The sequence below is a fragment of the Pelmatolapia mariae genome, linkage group LG5, assembly GCF_036321145.2.
Source record: "Pelmatolapia mariae isolate MD_Pm_ZW linkage group LG5, Pm_UMD_F_2, whole genome shotgun sequence".
NCBI classification, from domain to species: Eukaryota; Metazoa; Chordata; class Actinopteri; order Cichliformes; family Cichlidae; genus Pelmatolapia; species Pelmatolapia mariae.
Genome location: NC_086231.1, coordinates 24,332,637 through 24,354,129, shown reverse-complemented (window position 1 = coordinate 24,354,129; position 21,493 = coordinate 24,332,637). Strand labels below are relative to the sequence as shown.

Here is a 21,493-nt window from a genome sequence, read left to right as displayed (position 1 = left end):
CCCATCAGTTGTAATGATTATATATTTTATTATTATTTTGTTTTGGTTTTACAGAATTGGGAATTTTTCAATTCAGGTTTAATTTAAAGGCAGATTTAACTGAAAAAGTCAAATTGCAATAAAGATGTGGTAAAAAGAATATATAACAGCTGCTCAAGTGTTTGTGCTTTCAAACAAAAGTCATTGTATCATAAAAAAAATCAACATGACAACTGACTATAATTAGATTGCATATTATTGTTGCAAAATTTTAAAATATAATGTAAAATAATATTATTTAAAATTAATGAATAAGGATATACAAGTATGTGGCATTCTTTGCCTTTTCATTTGCTTAATGACAAAATCTATTAAAATTACTGATAGCTCCCATTTTCTTGTGATTTTTTTATTTTATTTTTTTACTTAAGAGACTTTACTAAGATGATGTTCAATAACTGACAACAATTTAACCAAACAAAAATAAGTCAAATGTCCAAACTCCCTGCTGCGTGCATTGCAGCAGCTGGACCATGCAACGGCTCTGTTCATTCATTTAGCGGTAGGGGCGGGGACGCAGCGGGCTGGTAGTGTCAGTGCTCACGCAGTCTGCTTCAGGCTTGTTGTTTCTCGGTTGTGTAACATGGAAATCCACGTGAATCGCCAGCAAGCCGCTCAACAGACCTGCCGCGGCAGACACGCCCACATCTGGTTTGCTATCCAATCCAATAATACATGTAAAACCCACCTGCCCAATCATCGCTTAATGGGCGTGGTTATGCTATGCCGGGCTCACGTTGCACAAATGTGTCCACCGCTCTGGGATGGATGACGACTTAGCTACGTGACTGAGATATAACTGAAACAAAATACTTTCTGATGCGGTCCGGTGATCAATTAAGGAGACTCGTAACTTTTTAATCTTGAGCCAAGACACGCGTGGAGCGGGAAAGGTAAATATTCCACCAAAAGACGAAACATTTGGGGGCGTCATTGGTGAGTTAGCTTTCTCGATAAACTAGCTAACCACCTGACGCACGGCTTCAGCTAGACACAACAGTGGATGTAAACAAGTGAAATTGAATCATTGCCTTTTTTGTGTGCTATAAAGTCGTTGCGAATGTGTATTATGTGGTTTGGGCTTTTTGCTTCTCCAAGGAGTGAATGCTGATTTGACTGTAAGCAGTGGTGTAAGCAGTGTGTGTTGCTCATGTTAGCTGTATAACGTCTGCCGTAAGTCAGGGGGCTGGAGCTCACGGGTTGCGCTGTGTTGGCTGGCAAGTTGGTAACAAACTAAAGCTTTTGTTGCTCAGATTTGCATACGGTGCATTACTTAAAAACTAGCAACCTATTATACTTGCTAATACAGTAGCTAACAGGCTGTCAGTTTATTGCGTTATTGCGACCTTCGTATCCAGTTACTGTAGGGGGCGCTGTTTTCACCAAGCAACCCGAACTCTCACGGCGGTTAAAAGGTCTTAACACTAAACTACATTAAGTTTTAGCTTTTTCGCTTTGTCCAGATGTGCTTACACAGCAGGCATGATGAGGCATGGGTGCATATGATTATTGAGATTGGCATGATTACATGAGTGTGAGTTAATTGCCCTCACTAAATGCTGTGTTTGTATTTTACTGTCTGAACCTTTCTGATACTTCCATAGACAGTTAAGGTTTTATACACACTGCGGATATTGCCCCTGATAAATACCCAGTATATTACAGCAACCCAGCTAAACCTGGCACACAAAAAAACAAAAAAAAAAACAAACTGAAAATAAACTAATGGGAATTAATTGAAAAAGAACTAAATAAAAATAAAATAGAAATTTTAAAAATGTATATGAGAGGTCTTGATAGATAAAGCGCTATGTAATAACTCTGGGTAGGGGACTTCACTGAAACTAGAAGCTGCCCAGTGACAAGTCAGGTGTGGTGCTTTAGCTTCCACCGGAGTGGAGTTGCTGTCACTCCTTAAAGCATTGTGAGGTGGCCTCTGGACTTACTTGGGTCACTGGGTTCATATGGTGAGGGGGAGTAAGTTGTAGACTTCTGCTGAACGTTAACAATAAAAAAAAAAGCCTGTAAAACAGGTAATAATGTTGACTTTCAGTTTTGCTTGTGCAATAGCTTATCTTAGCTTTTTAGGTGACTTCTGGAAGCAGTCTGTGATGGTGTTGAGCTGTGTTGCAGTGTGCGTGCAGGTTCAAGTACAAAGCAACAGCCTAGGTCAAGTGTGTTGTTGTGCTGCATAAGTGAGAAAGGACCACAGCATCCTATGTATGCTACTACAATCACGCGTTGTGTGTTGTGCACGTCAGTACATGTATAATATCTCAATAGCATAATGTTTTATGCACTCTGAATTGAGCAAATCAGTTATGTAATCCTCCTATGAAGACCTGATGAATGATGCAGGGTATTTTCACTCCCTCCTGATTTTGCTTCTCAGTTTCTGTCCCTCTGTCTTTATTCTCAGTGTCTGGCCTCAGTGCCATATGGATGTGGTGGCAGCTGGAATTTGTTTAATTATACCAATACCATAGAGAAAAAACTCGCCCAAGATGGCTGGAAGACAAGTGATTTCCTCTGATGACTCTGATGAAAATATTGGATAAAACAGCCTATAGAATCACAGGGTTTGATTTTTTTTTTAAAAACCTGCATTTGCAGGGATTGCAAAAAATGTAAATGCATAATTAGTAACAGCTATTATGTAACCCAGTATCACATTATTATATCTGGCAGAGCCTTACCTGGTCTTGGCAGTATTGATGGATGAGATGTGCATAAATCGCGGATGCTGGGAGAGAGTCAGAAAGCAGTGAGTCAGTTTTATGGCCAGACAGCCGAGTAGTATTAAATAACATGGCAGATTGTGTTTGTTCACATTTGCACAGAACATTTTTACTTGTTTATGTTTGGCAATAACATGCTCGTACTTTCAAAAGAAGACAAGTGTTTGCTTCCGATTTTAAAGCCTTTGGCACATCACACATGCCCCAAGTTTAAAGTGGACATGTGGACATATTTCTAGCTCCATATTTTTATTCTAGGACTGTAGGCTAGTAGTAGTTTTCTAAAATTTGTAATTCACCATAATCCTCAGGCCCTCAGTTTATTCTCCTTGACTCATGCTGTTTTACCTCTCATTGGAGGAAACCCTCCCTTTAAAGCAACTTGCTTATGATTGGATGATCCTTGCAAGCAGAGGAATTGAATGTGAGGTGGATGGGGATTCCAACTGGGGATGGTTTTCTGCATATGCTGTTAATATCTTTGGAAAGACATTTTGCCACTTATTTGAGAAAAGGTTCACTGGCAAGATTCCCAACTTTCATGATTGCCAACCGTGAATTTTACCATGCTGAAGATTATCTGTTTCCTGGCCGCATTGGCCTTTAAGGTGTCATGCATGATCTGTCTGTAGGAGTATGAGCAGTTGCTTATTAGGTAGGTTGACTTAATGATTACCTACACAAGTGTTAAAGTTTTTCCAAAAAGTCACACTTTAACAAGAAGTGCTGTTGAAAGATGTAAGAGAAAAGATCTGTCACTGCACAGCACTTTATTAAAAAATATGTTTTCACTGGCTAAATCTGAAATGAAATACTAACACAAGGACGTGTTTGTGGGAGTAATGCAAGAACAGGATCCTCAGTGTCATTGGTGGTCAGAGACCAAGCCAGCTGAGATCTGCAACAATAACGCTTTAGTTTCGCTGTTTAAACATGAACGTTTTCAATTTGTAAGGTGTAAGATACAGTTTTAGAGTTGGCTCCTCATAAATGAGATTAGGTTTACTATAGTTTACTTAAACTAAGCTTCAAACTAAAACTAGATGTGGAAAAAAACATGTACCAAACATAGTTACCAAAAAAGAAAATAACAACAAGACTTTTAAAAATATAAAAAACTAAGTGAACTTGGAAAACTTATTAAAGTAAAAAAAATGCTGATATATATATATATATATATATATATATATATATATATATATATATATATATATATATATATATATATATATATATATATATATATATATATATATATATATATATATATATATATATATATATATATATATATATATATATTAGGGGTGCAACGATACTCGTATCGATATTGAACCGTTCGATACAGTGCTTTCGGTTCGGTACGCATGTGTATCGAACAATACAAAATTTTTAATTTATTTTATCAGCTTTTCTTCCGACGATGCTGTCTGTGTTGAGCGCTCAGTGGATCTGCGTTCGACTACTCCGCCTAGGCTGCACTGTCGAGCGCAGATCCACTGAGCGCAGCGCAAGCTAGCAAGACAGAAGCTAAACTTGTTGCAACAAAGCAAATTGAACCTCCCCCACCCTCACTCAGATCTGGCCATTGGAACTATTTTGGTCTTCATGTGAAGTATGACCCTGAAGGTAAGCGCGTCATAGACAAAAGTAAAACAGTATGTCGGATGTGCCCCTCAATGCTCAATTACATGGGTGGGAACTACTGCGTTAGCGCAGTTTGCTCGTTAACGTGTTGACACCGTCCAGCCCCACGCACGGGGTGATCCGCGGTAGCCCGTTAACGGAGATTTGCCGTGTTGTGGCGTTAACGTCATTTCAGATTAACGCTGACAGCACTAGTGGGAACACAATGAATATGACTGCACATTTACTCCGACACCATCCTAGTGCAAAGACAAGTGGAAGCATACAAAAACAACAAGCACGCATGCTACAAACTTTACCCGAGTCATTTAGACAGCCGTTAGCACATGATTCTCCTTATGGGGACCTGATATGTTTAATATGCTGCTGAGAGTATACCCCAGAAGAAGCGTATAGTATAGCTTTTATTTTGGAAAGAGCCATTTCTCTGTAATAAACTCTCTTTTCCAAAGATGAGGGATTTCTCGATCAGATATTTATTTTTTTATTACTTTGTCGTTTCAGCAACATTAAATTTAAAAACTGTACTTTTGAGTTAAAATATATATTTATAATTTTAATAAATGACAAATTAAAAAAGCATGAACATTTTTTTGTATCGAAAAAATATCGAACCGTGACACCAAAGTACCGAACCGTGAATTATGTGTATCGTTGCACCCCTAATAAATATATATATATATATATATATATATATATATATATATATATATATATATAGTAGGGGTGCAACGATACACAAAATTCACGGTTCGGTTCGATACTTTGGTGTCACGGTTCGATATTTTTTCGATACAAAAAAGTTCATGCTTTTTTTAATTTGTCATTTATTAAAATTATAAATATATATTTTAACTCAAAAGTACAGTTTTTAAATTTAATGTTGCTGAAACGACAAAGTAATAAAAAAAATAAATATCTCATGGAGAAATCCCTCATCTTTGGAAAAGAGAGTTTATTACAGAGAAATGGCTCTTTCCAAAATAAAAGCTATACTATACGCTTCTTCTGGGGTATACTCTCAGCAGCATATTAAACATATCAGGTCCCCATAAGGAGAATCATGTGCTAACGGCTGTCTAAATGACTCGGGTAAAGTCTGTAGCATGCGTGCTTGTTGCTTTTGTCTGCTTCCACTTGTCTTTGCACTAGGATGACGTTGGAGTAAATGTGCAGTCATATTCATTGTGTTCCCACTAGTGCTGTCAGCATTAATCTCGTTAAAATGACGTTAACGCCACAACACGGCAAATCTCCGTTAACGAGCTACCGCGGATCGCCCCGTGCATGGGGCTGGACAGCGTCAACACGTTAACGAGCAAACTGCGCTAACGCAGTAGTTCCCACCCATGTAATTGAGCATTGAGGGGCACATCCGACATACTGTTTTACTTTTGTCCATGACGCGCTTACCTTCAGGGTCATACTTCACATGAAGACCAAAATAGTTCCAAAGGCCAGATCTGAATGAGGGTGGGGGAGTTTCAATTTGCTTTGTTGCAACGAGCTTAGCTTCTGTCTTGCTAGCTTGCGCTGCGCTCAGTGGATCTGCGCTCGACAGTGCAGCCTAGGCGGAGTAGTCGAACGCAGATCCACTGAGCGCTCAACACAGACAGCATCCGTCAGAAGAAAAGTTGATAAAATAAATTAAAAATTTTGTATTGTTCGATACACATGCGTACCGAACCGAAAGCACTGTATCGAACGGTTCAATATCGATACGAGTATCGTTGCACCCCATATATATATATATATATATATATATATATATATATATATATATATATATATATATATATATATATATATATATATATATATATATATATATATATATATATATATATATATATATATATATATATATATATATATATATATATATATATATCTCTCACGATATAAGCCAAATAACTATATTTGTAAGATTTAAATGTGCCGTTGCTCACAAGTAAGATGTGAAATAATCTGCAGCTTGTTTTGATTTAAATATTTATTTCCCATAATAAGTTTAACAGGGTAGATGTACTTAAGGAACATGAGACTTCAGTTTCAGATAAATAAAGGCAAATATTGCAAACTACACAAAAGGCAGCCGCTAAAGCGTTTAAGTTTCAAAATAGAACAAACAAAACAGACTACTAAATTGTCAATTCCACTTAGAAACAAAATTTTAATTCTAAAAATAAATCTTAGTTTGTTTTACAGAAGAACAGACAAAATTGACTAACTTTTGTCAATATCAAATAAACTGAGAACTAAAAGGAAATTCTCAATCTCTCCTTGTTGTATAGCTTAGCTTTTCAAATAGTTTTAACAGTTACTTTAGTCTGACAAAAGCCGAATGACTAATTAGCGCTTTCAGTTAGAGATTGAGCATGCACCGGTTTATTGTATTTCCAGACTTGCTTTCGGCACAATTTACAGTGCGCGCTACTCTGTTTTTTGTCAGACTTGAAATAGCCGAAATACCTTCACACTACGGAACTTCTATGGCCCTTCCGTTCGACAATCTCTCCGGCATTGGAACCATCATCTGTTTTTTCTTCGGTAACCTTCGCTCACGCTCTCGGTTGATTTTTCTCTAGTCGGCAAACTCATTTCCTTCATTACCTGGGCAGCCCGGCTGCAAAAACAAATACACATGTGCGCCTTGGCACTTGTGCTGTACGTAACAAGTCACGTGACGTGACGCTGCGGCTGTGATTGGTTCGGCTCTGCGCTACTTAATTTGGATTGGCTGTTCTTTTTTTTTTTTAAAGAGGACACGATAGATGAGGCCTATCGCAATAGTTTAATTTTTCTATCGAGAAAAAGTTATTTCGCAATACATATCGTTATCGTTCTGTCGCCCAGCTCTAGGATACATACATACATATAGAGCTGGGCGATATAACCCAAAATTCATATCTCGATATTTTTTAGCTGGATGGCGATATACGATATATATCTCGATATTTTTTTTAAGCCATAAGGTAAGAACAAAAAGAGTTCTTAGTCGAAGCTGTGTCCTAGATGTCACACAGGCACTTTTATTAACATACAGCGTAGATGTACATGAAGAAATTACTCAAAAATAAATTATCAGCATTTATTAAATAATAATGCTCCATAAATAAAAGAAACACAATGTTGTTTTTGTGCATAACAAAAAGCTTACAATTGTGCAGTCAAAATGAAAACTAAAAGACGCTGAGCATAATAACAAAGACAGACAGATTTCACAGCTGCTCTATTCCCAAGTTCTACTGCGTTACTGACAGCCTTGAGTTTGAAATCCTCTTTGTAACCATGTCTCTTAACAGGTGCCATTTATGGTTCTTATACACACACAATACGGTAATATTACGTTGAAGCACAGTACCTATCACTCCGCGAGGCTCCACTACAGTAGCCGTAATGCTCCGACAATCCATCAAGCGGTGCGGCTCCGTAGCTTACCAAAGTCGTACTAAAACATTTTTTGACAGATTGCTGAGCGCCCTGTACCACACAAAAACGGTTCGCGGTCAGTAAGCACAACCAGAATTCATACATAAGGTGCACTGTCGATTTTTGAGAAAATGAAAGGATTTTAGGTCATGCAGCCCCTGTGGGCTGCATGTCGTTAGCGCGGTTAGCTCGTTAGCGCGGTTAGCTCGCTAACACGTTGACGCCGTCCAGCCCCACGCACGGGGCGATCCGCGGTAACTCGTTAACGGAGATTTGCCGTGTTCATCTTGTCGTTGTCTGCAGGTGAAGCTATGGGGGAGGGGGAGTTGTGTTCAGTGAAGGAGAGGCGAGGCCCAGTAACGCAGCGTAGAGACAAAAATGGACGAAAGAGAGGCAAACTTGCGGCTCCACAAGTATAATTATAACGTAACATATACTATATCGATATAAACGATATTGTCACATCTTATATCTCGTATGAAAATATATTGATATTTTTAAAAAACTCGATATATCGCCCAGCTCTACATACATGCATACATACATACATACATACGTACATGCATACATACATACATACATACGTACATACATACGTACATACGTACATACATACATACATACGTATGTATGTATCTTTTATTTTATTTTAGTTCGGGTCTTGATAGATAAAGCGCTATGTAATAACTCTGGGTAGGGGACTTCACTGAAAATAGAAGCTGCCCAGTGGCAAGTCAGGCGTGGTGCTTTAGCTTGCACCGGAGTGGAGTTGCTGTCACTCCTTTAAGCATTGTGAGGTGGCCTCTGGACTTACTCGGGTCATTGGGTTCATATGGTGAGGGGGAGTAAGTTGTAGGCTTCTGCTGAACGTTAACAAGGCAAGACGTTATCATGTCTTGCCTGATGAGACATCAATGGACGTGTTTATTGAGAGTCTACACGACTATGAGACAGCTGCTTTCATAAAGTTCAGTGTTTCTGTTGTAATACCTGTACTGATTTTCCTAAATCTTGCCTCTGGCATAACATAAAACTTGATTAATCCCACACGTGGGAAATTTGTTCCATATGCCCTCTATACAATACTAACTAAACTCAGGCTTTTTGTTTATTTTCTTCTGTTTGCAGTGGAAAAAACAGACCACTTCATCCAACATTCAGCACTGACTGAATGAAAGTCAATTCATTGTTACCACATGGAACCCATTCCCTTTGGTTGAACATATGAAGACCCTTACCGACTATTGTAACTGGAAAGAAAAATAATTGATGTGTGACCAAAGTGTGGTGATGCCAGGAGGTGACAGCGGACTACATGGGGAGGAGCCTGGATTGCCGTCAGCCACAGCGAACGGTGGAGAGGTGGAGCGGGAGTTGTCCGGGAAGCAGAACGGCAGGGAAACGTCCGAGCACCTCGGGGGTGAAGAAAGTGGAGTTTCAGGTGGAGAGGTGGGACAGGAAGATGAAGAAATGGCGAGTGGTTCACACGACCTGTGTTCATCAACCAATCACAGCCCTGGTAGTGCTTCGGGATCCACCTCAGTTTCAGCTAAGAGGTATTTAACTCCATGTGCTCTCACCATTTAGCCTTTTTTGGGGGCTTTCTATGGTGCCTTTCTGACCCTAATTTCTGCAAAAATCCACAACAGCATGTGAGAGCTTTTTATCTATTACTATTGCTACACTGTTAGCATGTGGCTCTGACAAGTGGAGTACAAGTGGAGCACACTGTGACAACAGCCAGGGTTTTAACTTTCTTGCAGCATTGCAAGAATTTTGGCATAGAAGAAAACAAGCCAAAGTTTCCCAAAATAAACTGGAAAGATGCTTTTTACCAGCTGGTCCTGAAGTTCTGCGTCTGTGCTATGATCTATTCATGGTATAATGGTGACAAAAATGCTAACTATGTCCGACAGAGTGAATCTTAACTACTTAAGTAACTGTGAGAAATACTTATCTTTTTATGCTGTTTCTGTGCGTATGTAGCAGCGAGCATGCAGAGGCTGGCAAAGGGCAGGACCACAGAGAGGTGATGAATGCAGTGGCTGAGATGAAAAAGAGGCTTCCATCAGACAAACGCAGCCGCAGCAAAGCCAGCACTGTGGAGGCCTTACATTACGCGCTCAACTGTGTCAAACAAGTGCAAGGTAACCTGACTAAATACAGAAGAGTCGATGTATCTTAAGAAAACACTATTTATTTTTCTCCAAATACTGATACTGTGTGTGTGCCTTGGTTTGTCACCTGTAGCTAATAGTGAATACTACAAACTGCTCATGCAAAATGGGCAGGACGAGCGGAGAAATGCCACTGTTTGCACCCTGGAAGAGCTGGAGAGAGTCACCTCAGAACACACCCTTAAAAATACGGTATGCACATCAAACTTAGATGCACAGGTCACAGGTTCTGATGTTATTGTCCCTTTTTTAATGCATCACTGAAGATGTCATAGGACCCACTAAGCATTTGTTTAGAGCTGTTCTGAAATCCTGTTTTGAGGCAGTCTTAAAGATGCAAATACACATGCATATGTACATTTATTTTGCCTCACTCCTGAGCGGGTGTGTGAGTGTATGTGTGTTTATTGCTTTTGTGTGTGTCTGTGACTTTGCTTGCTTGTGTGCATGTTTTTCTGGGTGCGTACATCTCTTTACCTGTTTGTAGGATTCCTTCGTGGTGGTTTTCTCCCTGGCCAGCGGCCGCGTCCTCTACGCGTCTGAGCAGGCTCCCAGCATCCTGTGCTGCAAGAGGAAGTTTCTGGAGTCCGCCAAATTTGTGGAGCTGCTCTTCCACCAAGATGTCAACGTCTTCTATTCACACACTGCGCAACCCCATTTGCCACCTTGGAGCAACTCCCACACAGGTGCCGTATTTTATTTATTTATTTAGATTAAATAAATAAAATACGGCACAGGGACGGCACAGTTTTGTTTTTGTTTTTGAAGTTACTTTGCACATGCTAGTGTCTCAGTGGGTATTTAACAGAAATAATGAAAGAGAATATGGCTAACTGACTTCTCTCGCTTCTTTTTCTCTGTAGCCGGCGTTTTGTTTGATTGTGCCCAGGTCAAGTCCTTCTTCTGCCGAATCAGGTCAGTACTTTTTTTTTTTCTTCATATCCCTTAATTCTTTAAACAATAATTATTTTTTTAATGCACATTTAATAAAATATATTAGCTCGATTCCATTAAACCCTACATCTGATGTTGCCCTTGTGTATCCAGACTATAAACTGCAGTAATTTCAGGGTTTTTAAATTATGATTGTTGTTTTTTATTATTATAATTGTGTAACTTCTACAAGCTTATGCAGCTGTTACAAAATTTCCTGCATGGTATAATGAAGTTTCATTCTGATTGCCAAGTCTTCCTCTAAGGAATTCCATCAATACATGCTTTTTAATGAATGTGTCTGTAGAAACTGTGCTCGCTCCATGGTGTAGTGGTTAACACATTCATTTTATGTGCAAGAGATTCCCAGTCTGAGACCAGGAGGAGGCACAAGCCTGGATAAATATGAGGGTTGTGTTAGGAGGGGCTTCTGGTGTAAAATGTGTGCCGAATCAAACATGATTATCCATCAGCTCTTGTGACTGAAAGTACCTCCATAGCCCTAGAAAATATTCATTTCACACATTCTTACAAGAATGAAATTAGCTGTCATCAACTTGTACCAATAGATATCATTGAAATTTGAAGTAATTGTTTTCATTTTTCATTAGATCTTTATTTTAGGGTTTGAAACTGGTGCAGGTAACATTTCCTGTTTCCATCTTTGATCACAATAAATTCGGATTTGATTTTTGTGTTTTGTGTGTTTTTAGGGGTGGGAAGGATCGTGAGGGTGAGATGCGTTACAACCCATTTCGGATAACACCCTACCAGCTGAAGGTGCAGGGATCTGGGAGCAGTGGGGAGGAGGAGGAGCCGTGCTGCCTGGCATTGGCTGAACGCATCATCTCTGGATATGAAGGTATGATACCGTGTTTGTCTTTGAACATGCAGCTTTGATACTCTGATAGGTCTATGCAATTTTATCTAACAACCCCAAACACTTTCTGAGAAACTCTTCTGGTATTTCTGATGAACTTATAACCACTGCTTATTCATGTTTTGCACTGGTGTTTATATGATTTGTGTATGCAGCACCTCGGATTCCCATGGACAAACGCATCTTTACCACAACACACTCCCCTGGTTGTGTGTTTCTGGAAGTTGATGACAGGTCAATACACACAAATTTCCAGTCCCAAGCTTTGAAAATTAATGGCAGTGTATGAAAAGAGCTGATTTTTATGGTGACTGTTCACAGGGCCGTGCCTTTGCTTGGATACCTTCCTCAGGATCTGATAGGCACGTCGTTGCTGACTTGCATTCACCCAGAGGACCGCCCCCTCATGTTGGCCATGCACCGGAAAAGTGAGTTTGTGGGGAGGATGAGTGCAAAAGTTTAGTCTGCTGATAAGAAAACTCTGCATTTCAATGAGCTGACTCAAATTGTATATTTAAATAGATAGATATTCTCTTTTTCATTATACTGTACAAAATGCCAGACAAATAATAAAATAGCTAGTAGATTAATCAACCAAAGCAAGGTGTTTATCCTAAGCATTTACACACGCTTTGAAATTATAAGATTTTACCTTTCATGACATAATAAAAATTAATTAATTAATTAGACAAAGATCAACCTGAGGTGATCAACAGCAAGTTAAATAATACACTACGTCATAATTAACAAAAATTAGGGAAAAGTGCTAAAGCAGTGTTTGAAAAACTAAGTGCTCTTACTTCTTCCATAGAACTGTAGTTGAGAGAATAAGTAGAAACCAGGGTGCTGCTCTTGATCAAGTGATCATCAGCAAATGTGAGCACCTCTATGAAAGCAGACATTTGGGCAGTTTGGTGGTCTGGAGTGTTAACATATCTGTTAACATGATGCAGAGGAGAAATGACATCAGCAGTGATCTTAAAGAAGGATTATGAGCCTTTTTCCAAGCAATTGGAATTCCATCATTCTGCAGTGTGAAATACTATTCACATTCAAGTGGAAAACATTCCAAACATTTGCCAGTCTTTCCAGGAGTGAACTTCCCAGACTCCACAGGCCTCAGTTAGCATTTTAAATGTTAAAGTTCATGACAGGACAATTGGAAAAAGACTGAACAAGTATGGCTTGTTTAGTTGGGTTGCCAGGAGAATGCTTCTTCCCTCTAAAAAGAACATGGTAGCACAGTTTAGGTTTGCAGAATAGAACAAACCACAGGACTCCTTGGGACAAATGAGACCAAAAATTGAGGTGTTTGGCCATAATGCACAACGCCATGTTTGGACAGCATGAACAGAGCAAATCAGCACAAACGCCTCATACAAACTGTAAAGCACGGTAATGGGGCCGGGTGGGGGTGATCACTTGAGCTTGTATTGCAGCCACAGGACCTGGACACTTTGCAGTCCATTAACTCCTCTGCATACCGATGTATTCTACAGTCATTTGTGAGGGCACGTGTAAGCAGAATAACTACAACAGCCTGTCTGAAAAAGAAAAGAATCAGTGTGTTGCAATTGTCCAGACCTCAACCTGCCTGAAATGCTTTCCCTTGGTTAAGAGTTATACATAAACAAATACCACAAACCTCAATGAAGTGAAGCAACACTGGAAAGAGGAGTGGGTCAGAATTCCTCCACAATGATTTGAGAGACTGATAAAGTTTCTCACATCATACAGAAAATTATTACTTCAAGTTATTGCTGCTAAAGGTGGCTCTAAAAGCTATTGAATCATGGGATATATTTAGTTTTTAACACACTGCTTCAGCGTTTTGGCTTATTTCAGTACTAAATAAATAATGAAACAGTTTAAATATCATAATATTTTTATTATTATGTCCTAATAGAAATCTTTAGAGTTGACAGTAATTTCTTTTTACCGTGACTGTATTTTTTTCATACATGGTATTTATTTATTTTTTATCTCTTCATGCCTTGCTTAGTCTTGAAGCATGCGGGCCAGCCTCCATTTGAACATTCTCCCGTGCGTCTGCGCTGTCAGAATGGAGACTACATCACCTTGGACACCAGCTGGTCCAGCTTCATCAACCCATGGAGCCGGAAGGTGGCCTTCATCATCGGGCGCCACAAAGTCAGGACGTAAGTTCCATAAGCATAAAATCTAAACCACAAGAAGACAAAAATGTGTGCTGAGGTGTAGAGTTTGGTGTCTGTTGTGTAATCCCCCTGGGTTTCTGTGAAGTGGTGTGCGATTACATGAATGACGCAGTAACAAAGATAACATCACTCTGTTTGCTGCCTTTGCCTACAGGAGTCCTCTGAATGAAGATGTGTTTGCTGCTAAAGCAAAGGAGTTTGTTCCAGTAACTCACGAGGAAATAAAAGATCTTCAGGCAAAGATCTATAAGCTTTTCCTACAGGTGAATATGTCATTGCTGAATAAATGAATTCCAGAAAGCACTCACTTTAAGTCCTTTGTTGCTGTAATGCAACAAAGGTGCTGGTATCATGCTGGTATCAGCGTAATAACATATAAAAGCTGATCATGTTTCAGTCCTGTCAGAAAAAGGAAAAAATAAAAAATGATTCATACTAAATGGGCTTTTTCTTTTTCTTTTTTTTTGTCACTCCAAAGTTCGTTTTTTTGTTTGTTTGTTTTTTTGTGTCCTTTTCTGTTGGCTGGCTAGTTGGAGTATGTGTGGTTTTTGCTTTTTGGTTGCTGTACACAGGCTGAAAAAGAAGCATTAATATCTGTTTAATTGTTAAACAGCAGCATTAATCTGTTCTTCTTTGTGTCTCTTCTTTACAGCCCGTTCACAACAATGGCTCCAGTGGTTACGGTAGTTTAGGCAGCAACGGCTCTCACGAGCACTACATCAGCGTTGCATCTTCGAGTGACAGCAATGGCAACATGTGGGAGGATTCACACCGGGAACCGGTAAGACATCACAGTGAGGTCATCATCCAGGAATTCACATGTCACGCAGTTACCTAACTATCTATTGCCATGGTTAATCATGCACTTTTTTTTGTGGGGGTGTTGTGTTCGTCTGTTTGTGTTTTCCAGATGACTTTACAGCAGATCTGTGCTGATGTAAACAGAGTGAAGAGTTGGGGCCAGCAGGCTTATCTGGATTCCAACCACAAAATTGCTTTCCTTGGAAAACGTGTCGCAGGTATCGCAGTTTCACATCCACTGAGTACAAAACAGTTAAAATGTGTTTTTTAAAACTGGCAGATATTTTAAATGTTGGCTGTTTATTTTGCCAGCTCCTCTACCCCCTGCAGCCTCCAATGCTGAGGTCAGAGAGCACGAAGCGAGCAGGAAGCAAACACACATTCCCTCCTATCAGCAAATCAACTGTGTGGATAACATCATCAGGTGTGTGGCGATTAACATGACATTTTTTTTTTCTGCAGCACTCAGTCCTTGTCATAATATTGACTCCTTCTTTTCCTGTTGGTTTGCGCACGTTTCTTGTGTGTAACCAGATATTTAGAGAGCTGTACAGGTCCAGCCCTCAAGCGGAAGAGTGAATCTCATTCCTTGGTTACCTCTTCTTCCTCATCCTCTACCTCAGAAGATGACAAGCCTGCAGGAGCCACTGACACAGCTCAGGAGAGTTCAGATGGTATAAACCCACATACAGCACATGGCTTAGCATTCTATTACTTTTAGGGTGAACGTCTCCAATGTTTCTGTCATATAAACTCGTTTTGCTCCTGGCATTTGTTTTTTCCCGCTTTTCAGCAGTTGTGGTGGAGACTGAGGTGTCAGTGAGCCCTCCAACTCCAGCTGTAGTCGGGGCACCTCTGACAGACATCACCATGTCTACTAAAGCCATGAGTGTTGTCTCGGTCACCAGCCAGTGTTCATACAGCAGTACCATAGTGCACGTGCCACAGCCTGAGTCAGGTATATAAACATAGTCTTATATCATGAGTGAGACCTGCTCAGATGCTTTTTTTTTTTTTTTTCTCTTAATGGTAAAATTTCTAAATTCTCTCAGGAGTTTTGCACTCAAAGAAACATTTAGTACTTTCTTTTGACACTGACCCCCCCACCCCCACGTTTTCTGTCAGAAGCCACAGCACTGGAGGATGCCCCGATGGGCAGTGAGCCTGCTGATCCTGCCCCAACCCCTATCCGTCCAGCTCCGAGCCCTGCCGCAGAGGAAAGAAGGTTTGTTGGTCTCACCAAGGAGGTGCTGTCAGCTCACACCCAGAAGGAGGAGCAAGAATATGTGGATCGATTCCGCCATCGCATCCTTCAGAGCCCTTACAGCTCATATCTGCAGCTGGACAACAGCTCTTTGGCTCACTCCCACCACCCAGGTTTGTTGAATATTTCTTTAGCAACGCAGTTGATGTTTTGAAATCTGACAGAAAGTTTTTGGGCAAATTTTTGTGCAACTTTAATTAGATTCTATGATCTCTATACATTCACTGCAGGAGACTACCTGCGTCCACTGAGTGCCGGATGTTGGAATCGTTCTCGAAAAGGGAAGCCAAGACACAAGCGTCCCAAACCCCAGGGTTCCTCAGACAGCTATGCCTCCCCTCCTGAACCCGCTCGCCGTGTCCCTGACTCCTCATGGCCCTCCTCAGAGTCCTCCCAGCCCCAGGTGGGAGCACCCTACAGCCAAACATCTCCAGTCCAGGTGCCATTCTTTCCTGTAATGGGGAAGCCTGGCCCGGAGCAATCACCCAGGACACAACAGCTGCCTGGAGCAGCTCCTGCGGGGCTCCAGCCTCCTGACCAGCTCAGCTACAACTTCAACATAATGCAACCTACTCAGAGCCTGCCAGGCATGCAGCAAATCCAAATGGAGACCATTCAGAATGTTCAGAATACCCAAAACTTTCACAACCTGCAACCCATAGCTCCAACACAGACCTTCAACCCTTCTTTCATGGCTCCAGTCATGGCTGTCATCCTGCCCAACTACCCCACTTTTACCCCAGGCTACCCATCTATTTATCCACAGTCAGCTCAGTCTATACTTCCCCAAATACCCATCACTATGACAGGGTATGCCCCTGTCAGTGCACCTTTCCCTCAGCCTCAGTTCCAGGCCCAGCCTGGTCCCCATTCTCAAACATCCCCAGGCCTTTTACTTTGCTCACCCAGAGCGAGTTCATCTGTCGGCGAAGAAGAGGAAGCGGCTGGGCCTAGAGCTTTGTTCTCTAGTTCTCGCTCAAGTTCTCCACTGCAGCTCAATCTTCTGCAGGAAGAACTCCCCAAACCGAGTGAAGGGCAGAGCAGCACCGGGCACAACCACGCCGAGAGCCTCCATGAACAACATGCCAATCAGGTGAGTCAATCAACCATCTTTTATAACAGGTATGGGTTGAGTCTGATAGTTTTCCCACTCTAAATTGCTGACTGATTTCTGACCATCTTTTTTATGATTAGCGTGATGTCCCAGGAGAGTCTGGCAACCATGATGCCCAGTCAACATCCAGCGAGCTCCTTGACTTACTGCTTCAGGAGGACGCCAGGTCAGGGACTGGCTCCAATGCCTCAGGGTCTGGATCAGGGGAGTCTGGAGGCTCACTGGGGTCTGGATCTGGCTCCAATGGAACCTCTACTTCACACACTGGTAAGAAAGGCAATATGCATCCATGCAATTCATGCAAAGACAGACTTTTTTTGTACCATATTTGTAAAGCATAAGTCTAGTTGTTATAGTTTTGTTGACTTTCAATTTCCAATGTCCGTGTACACCAAGCTTCTAAATGTTGCTGCATGATGCAAACAAGTAAAAGAATGCCGTGTAAATGCAAAACAGAGGAACAACATTTTCATTTAAGAGTAGGATGGAAGGATGTGAATGAATTTCTCCCTGGGTTACAGGCAGCAGCAACAGCAGTAAATACTTTGCCAGCAACGATTCATCGGACACGTCACGCAAAGCTCGTAAGAGCCAGGAGACCCTGGCAGAGCACAAACACACCTTTGAGAATCAGTCGGAAAACTCCCTGTGGAGCATGATCCAGCACACGCCCGAGCGTGTCATGATGACATACCAGATCCACACCAGGTACACCAATACACTTAATTAATAATGGATAAAAGGGAAACGCATTCTTGAGAAACGGTATTTTGGCATTACAGATTTGTGTGTGATATTACTTTTGTGTCTTTCTTGTCATTTTCAGAGCGAACTCTGAACACCGCGCTCAGTTTTTTTTTTTAAAACAATTTTTAATGCAAGATGACTTTCTGATGAAAATGTAAATCCAGTTCCAGTTTAAGGATAACAGAAACGTGTATTTGTTTAACCCATTACCCATCTCGTTTATAAACTGTAGATATTTCCAAGCTGTCCCCCCGATCGCGTCTGGCCAACAGAGACGTGTCGTACATCTTTCACCGTGGGTCCCGCCTACTTTTCAAACAAGTTTCTAAGCTTTAGGATTCGCAAATCACATTTTAGAGCCACATTTGAAGTCAGTGTAATCCATTTGCGATCGAGCTCTCAAGTTTGATTTACAATTGCAAACGCGTTCTGTTTTATAGCAACAGAGGCACAAAAGTAACTAATGCAAGCATGGCCAGAAATAATGTCAGCCTGTTCAGTGTATATCAGCATTGCTTTTTTTCCCCCCCTGTGACACTTTCACAGTGGCCTTTGAAACCTGGTGCTTTGTACTAGAAATCATTTATCTTCAATATAAAGCGAGGATTATACTCACTAGTTGACTGAGTAAGCGCAGTAAGGTTAAAGGTGAGGCTTTTGAGGCTCATAACGTCAAAACATGTGCAAGTGTTGTTTCTTTTGTTCTTTTTAGCAGTCATTTTCATGATTCTCAAACACTGTCATCTTATCTAAATGTCTCACCTTGTTTAATGTGGCAAAGTATTTAGTCTTTTTGTCTGATGGCTTCGCTTATTCAAAGCCAAATGGTACAGCAAGGGCTACCTGCTGATTTGATTATGTAATGATATTATCTAATCCGGGAGTACAATAAACACCAAAGCCGTCTTCACAGTACTGTGCTTATTTATATTTATACCAGTTAGATGGACTTCTTATGCCTTATACATGTTTTCTTTATTATTATTTAACTTTTTTACAAAAGCACAAACAAGAAGACAAGCAATGGGTGAAAAGATGTAAACCAAAAGCATACCACAGAGCAGCATGAATCAGCCTCAGAGACTATGAACCGCCTTTTCTACACTGAATCCCTTCAGTTTAGCGGGAAGTGGTATCTCATTAATCCACCTTTAAAAGCAGAAGGATCATGTTGGTTTCCATTCTGATAAACTTAGGTCACTTCTTTGCATTCCCTCAAAGCCCATTTTGATTGGACAGGAGCAGCCAAATTATGTCCAGGTTACAGTTCAGGTGTGTCGACGTGCCATACTGTTTAGAAACCCAAACAAATATGCCCCTCACAGGTGTGAGAATCACCCCTGTGCAATACCACTTTTGTCACACATGGGGGAGACAGTTCATCTTCATGCCCTTTACCTTTTCTTCATCATCTTTTATCATCTCATGCTTTCTCTCCCCGCAGGGACCAGAACAAGGTTTTGGCGGAGGACAGGGAGAAGCTTCGAGTGCTTCAGCCCCTCCAGCCCTGGTTCAGCCAAGAGCAGAGAGAGGAGCTGGCTGAAGTCCATCCATGGATCAAACAGCACGCCATCCCACAGGAAATAGACACACAGGTATCGCCAGGAATCACTCACTGTGAACATTTTTGTTTTCGTTTCCTGTGACCGTGCCTTTAATGCGTTGCTGTCTCTCTCAGGGTTGTGTGAGCTGCAGCTCAGGTGCAGGCATGTCCCACCCCACTCACCCGGCTGCACCTGACAGTTCCTCACCTCTGGAGAGCCCTCAGCACGACCCGATCGGACCCGTGGTTGACACTTGAGAAACTCTGACCAGAAATCACCCACCATCAGGTTTACAGTGTGCCAGCCCTGTCAGGAACCTCAACAACTCTCACCGTGCATCTCTTTTGACCAGTCTGAAGGAGTGGATCCCTGTGCTTTAGTGTAAAATCTAATATGTTTAATAAAGGTAGCAGAGGCTGGACCAGGTCCTAAGGAACAGAGGAGGCGAGAGATGGGCATTTTCTTTCAGTCTGCTTAATGTGGCTGTTCTTATTGGACCATGAATATTACATTTTTCCTTTTATGTGTTAATAGAGCCCCCAAGGAGGGGGTTTAGGCTGTATTTAAGACTGTTCAGATCTATGAACCATATATGAAAAGTGCCCTGGGATAAACATGAGCACTGTGTGTACACCTGGTCTGTAGAACAGGAGTGACTGGCTGGGAAGATGAAGACTGTGCTGGCCCAGAGTATCAGAACATACGTCAAACTCTTCTCCAGTAACACTGAGTCCAGGATGTACAGTTTGTGTACTACATCAGCTCCTTCGGTGACATAATTAACACATTGTGATTTTTTTTTTTTTTTTTTTTTTTTTTTTTTTTTTTAAATTAATTCCCCCCCCCACCGAGGGACACTAAGATAAAAACAAATTTGCTGCTTTTCTGTTTTAGGACACCCAGATTTGAATATGGTGTTGTTACTGGAATTTACACTCTTGTTCCGTAGGCTTGTTTCCTTCAAAGCGTTCTCATCCCAGGGTATCATATACTGTCGTTCTGGCAATGCGGACATAAACACAAGGTGTTCTTTGTGTAACTTGTACAGAGTAATAATATCTGCTTTAGAAGGCTGTGGTTTGTGTCCTATTTGAAAGCTTTGGAAACCAAAAAGTTCTTGGTTAAGTTTAGGTAAAGATTGTGCTTTTGGGTTCTCAGCGTTAGCCCTACATTGCCATCAAGCAAACAGTACAAGCAACCGTATTTGCTGAGCTGTGAGTGAAATATCCTTCTTACTTTTACCTGGTGAACCACAGCACAGACAGTAAAGGGCACCTTGTTGTATCTGTGAGACACCAGCCGCTTTGACAGAACTCCAATGTATGACGTCCTGGGAATAAGAATGGGCCGTTTTCCTGTTCAGAGCATCAGCTTCAGCATTTTGATCATTTCAAATTGAACTTGGTGCTAGAAGACACATCTAGCCCGTTACTCAAAACTTCCTGTAGCAAGTCCTTTCTCCACCCACCTATCCTGCCTGGTCATCGCCCTGTAATACCTGTAGCTTACCTCTTAATTGTAAACAAACACAGTGTGGCCCCAAATTTCCGCTCATCTTGTGTTTACTAAGTAAATGAATTTCCTTCTATACCCTGCAGCTGTCTGCCTGATTGGATGTATGTTTGTATGAAAGGGAGACCGGGAAGAACTAACCAGCCTGTTGTAGTTCTGTGAATGTTTCTTTTCTTCTTCCTGTACTGAATTTAAATCACAGGCGAGCTTGTGGATGTGTAAAAGTGTGCGTGCCGGCCGACTGCGAGCTGCTTCTTTCGATACACTTGTCCAACAGTGCAAGCCAGACCGTGGTTTTCTACCGTTTTTAGATTGAAAGTATATAACAGTATCATGTATTTTATAGGAAATGTACACAAAATGAACTTCACAAAGTGTATAAAAAGCCATTTGTCTTGAATTCAGGGACTGTTTGTGACACAAAGGAATGAATAAATGAGATAAAACCTAAATTGCAGTTCGACATGAGTGTCAGTCAAGTTTTTACG

The 21,493-nt window shown here is 41.0% G+C and overlaps 1 protein-coding gene across 3 annotated transcripts; it reads left to right on the top strand.

Moving 5' to 3' along the window:
- Positions 1 to 773: 773 nt before the first annotated feature.
- On the top strand, positions 774 to 21,462 carry per3 (period circadian clock 3). 3 transcript variants are annotated; one of them, XM_063474387.1, is made up of 22 exons: positions 774 to 932; positions 8,985 to 9,412; positions 9,843 to 10,003; positions 10,107 to 10,225; positions 10,521 to 10,719; positions 10,897 to 10,948; positions 11,680 to 11,828; positions 12,002 to 12,080; positions 12,168 to 12,274; positions 13,849 to 14,005; positions 14,178 to 14,286; positions 14,676 to 14,804; positions 14,934 to 15,042; positions 15,137 to 15,248; positions 15,359 to 15,498; positions 15,621 to 15,782; positions 15,950 to 16,201; positions 16,319 to 17,181; positions 17,283 to 17,469; positions 17,724 to 17,910; positions 19,394 to 19,544; positions 19,628 to 21,462. In XM_063474387.1, the coding sequence occupies exons 2-22, from the start codon at positions 9,126 to 9,128 to the stop codon at positions 19,748 to 19,750; spliced, it is 3,834 nt and encodes a 1,277-aa protein (XP_063330457.1). In that variant the 5' UTR covers positions 774 to 932; positions 8,985 to 9,125; the 3' UTR covers positions 19,751 to 21,462. The 3 variants fall into 3 exon arrangements, with proteins under 3 accessions (XP_063330457.1, XP_063330455.1, XP_063330456.1); XM_063474385.1 differs by having other exon boundaries at positions 15,618 to 15,782; XM_063474386.1 differs by having other exon boundaries at positions 8,956 to 9,412; positions 15,618 to 15,782.
- Positions 21,463 to 21,493: the final 31 nt, after the last annotated feature.

What these genes read in the sequence shown, in the direction of transcription:
- per3 (XM_063474385.1), top strand. Translation starts at nt 9,126, where the DNA reads ATGTGTGACCAAAGTGTGGTGATGCCAGGAGGTGACAGCGGACTACAT. An exon ending in CTGTGTCAAACAAGTGCAAG is followed by an intron (nt 10,004 to 10,106) that starts GTAACCTGACTA and finishes TGTCACCTGTAG; the next exon opens with CTAATAGTGAATACTACAAA. An exon ending in CACAGGAAATAGACACACAG is followed by an intron (nt 19,545 to 19,627) that starts GTATCGCCAGGA and finishes TGTCTCTCTCAG; the next exon opens with GGTTGTGTGAGCTGCAGCTC.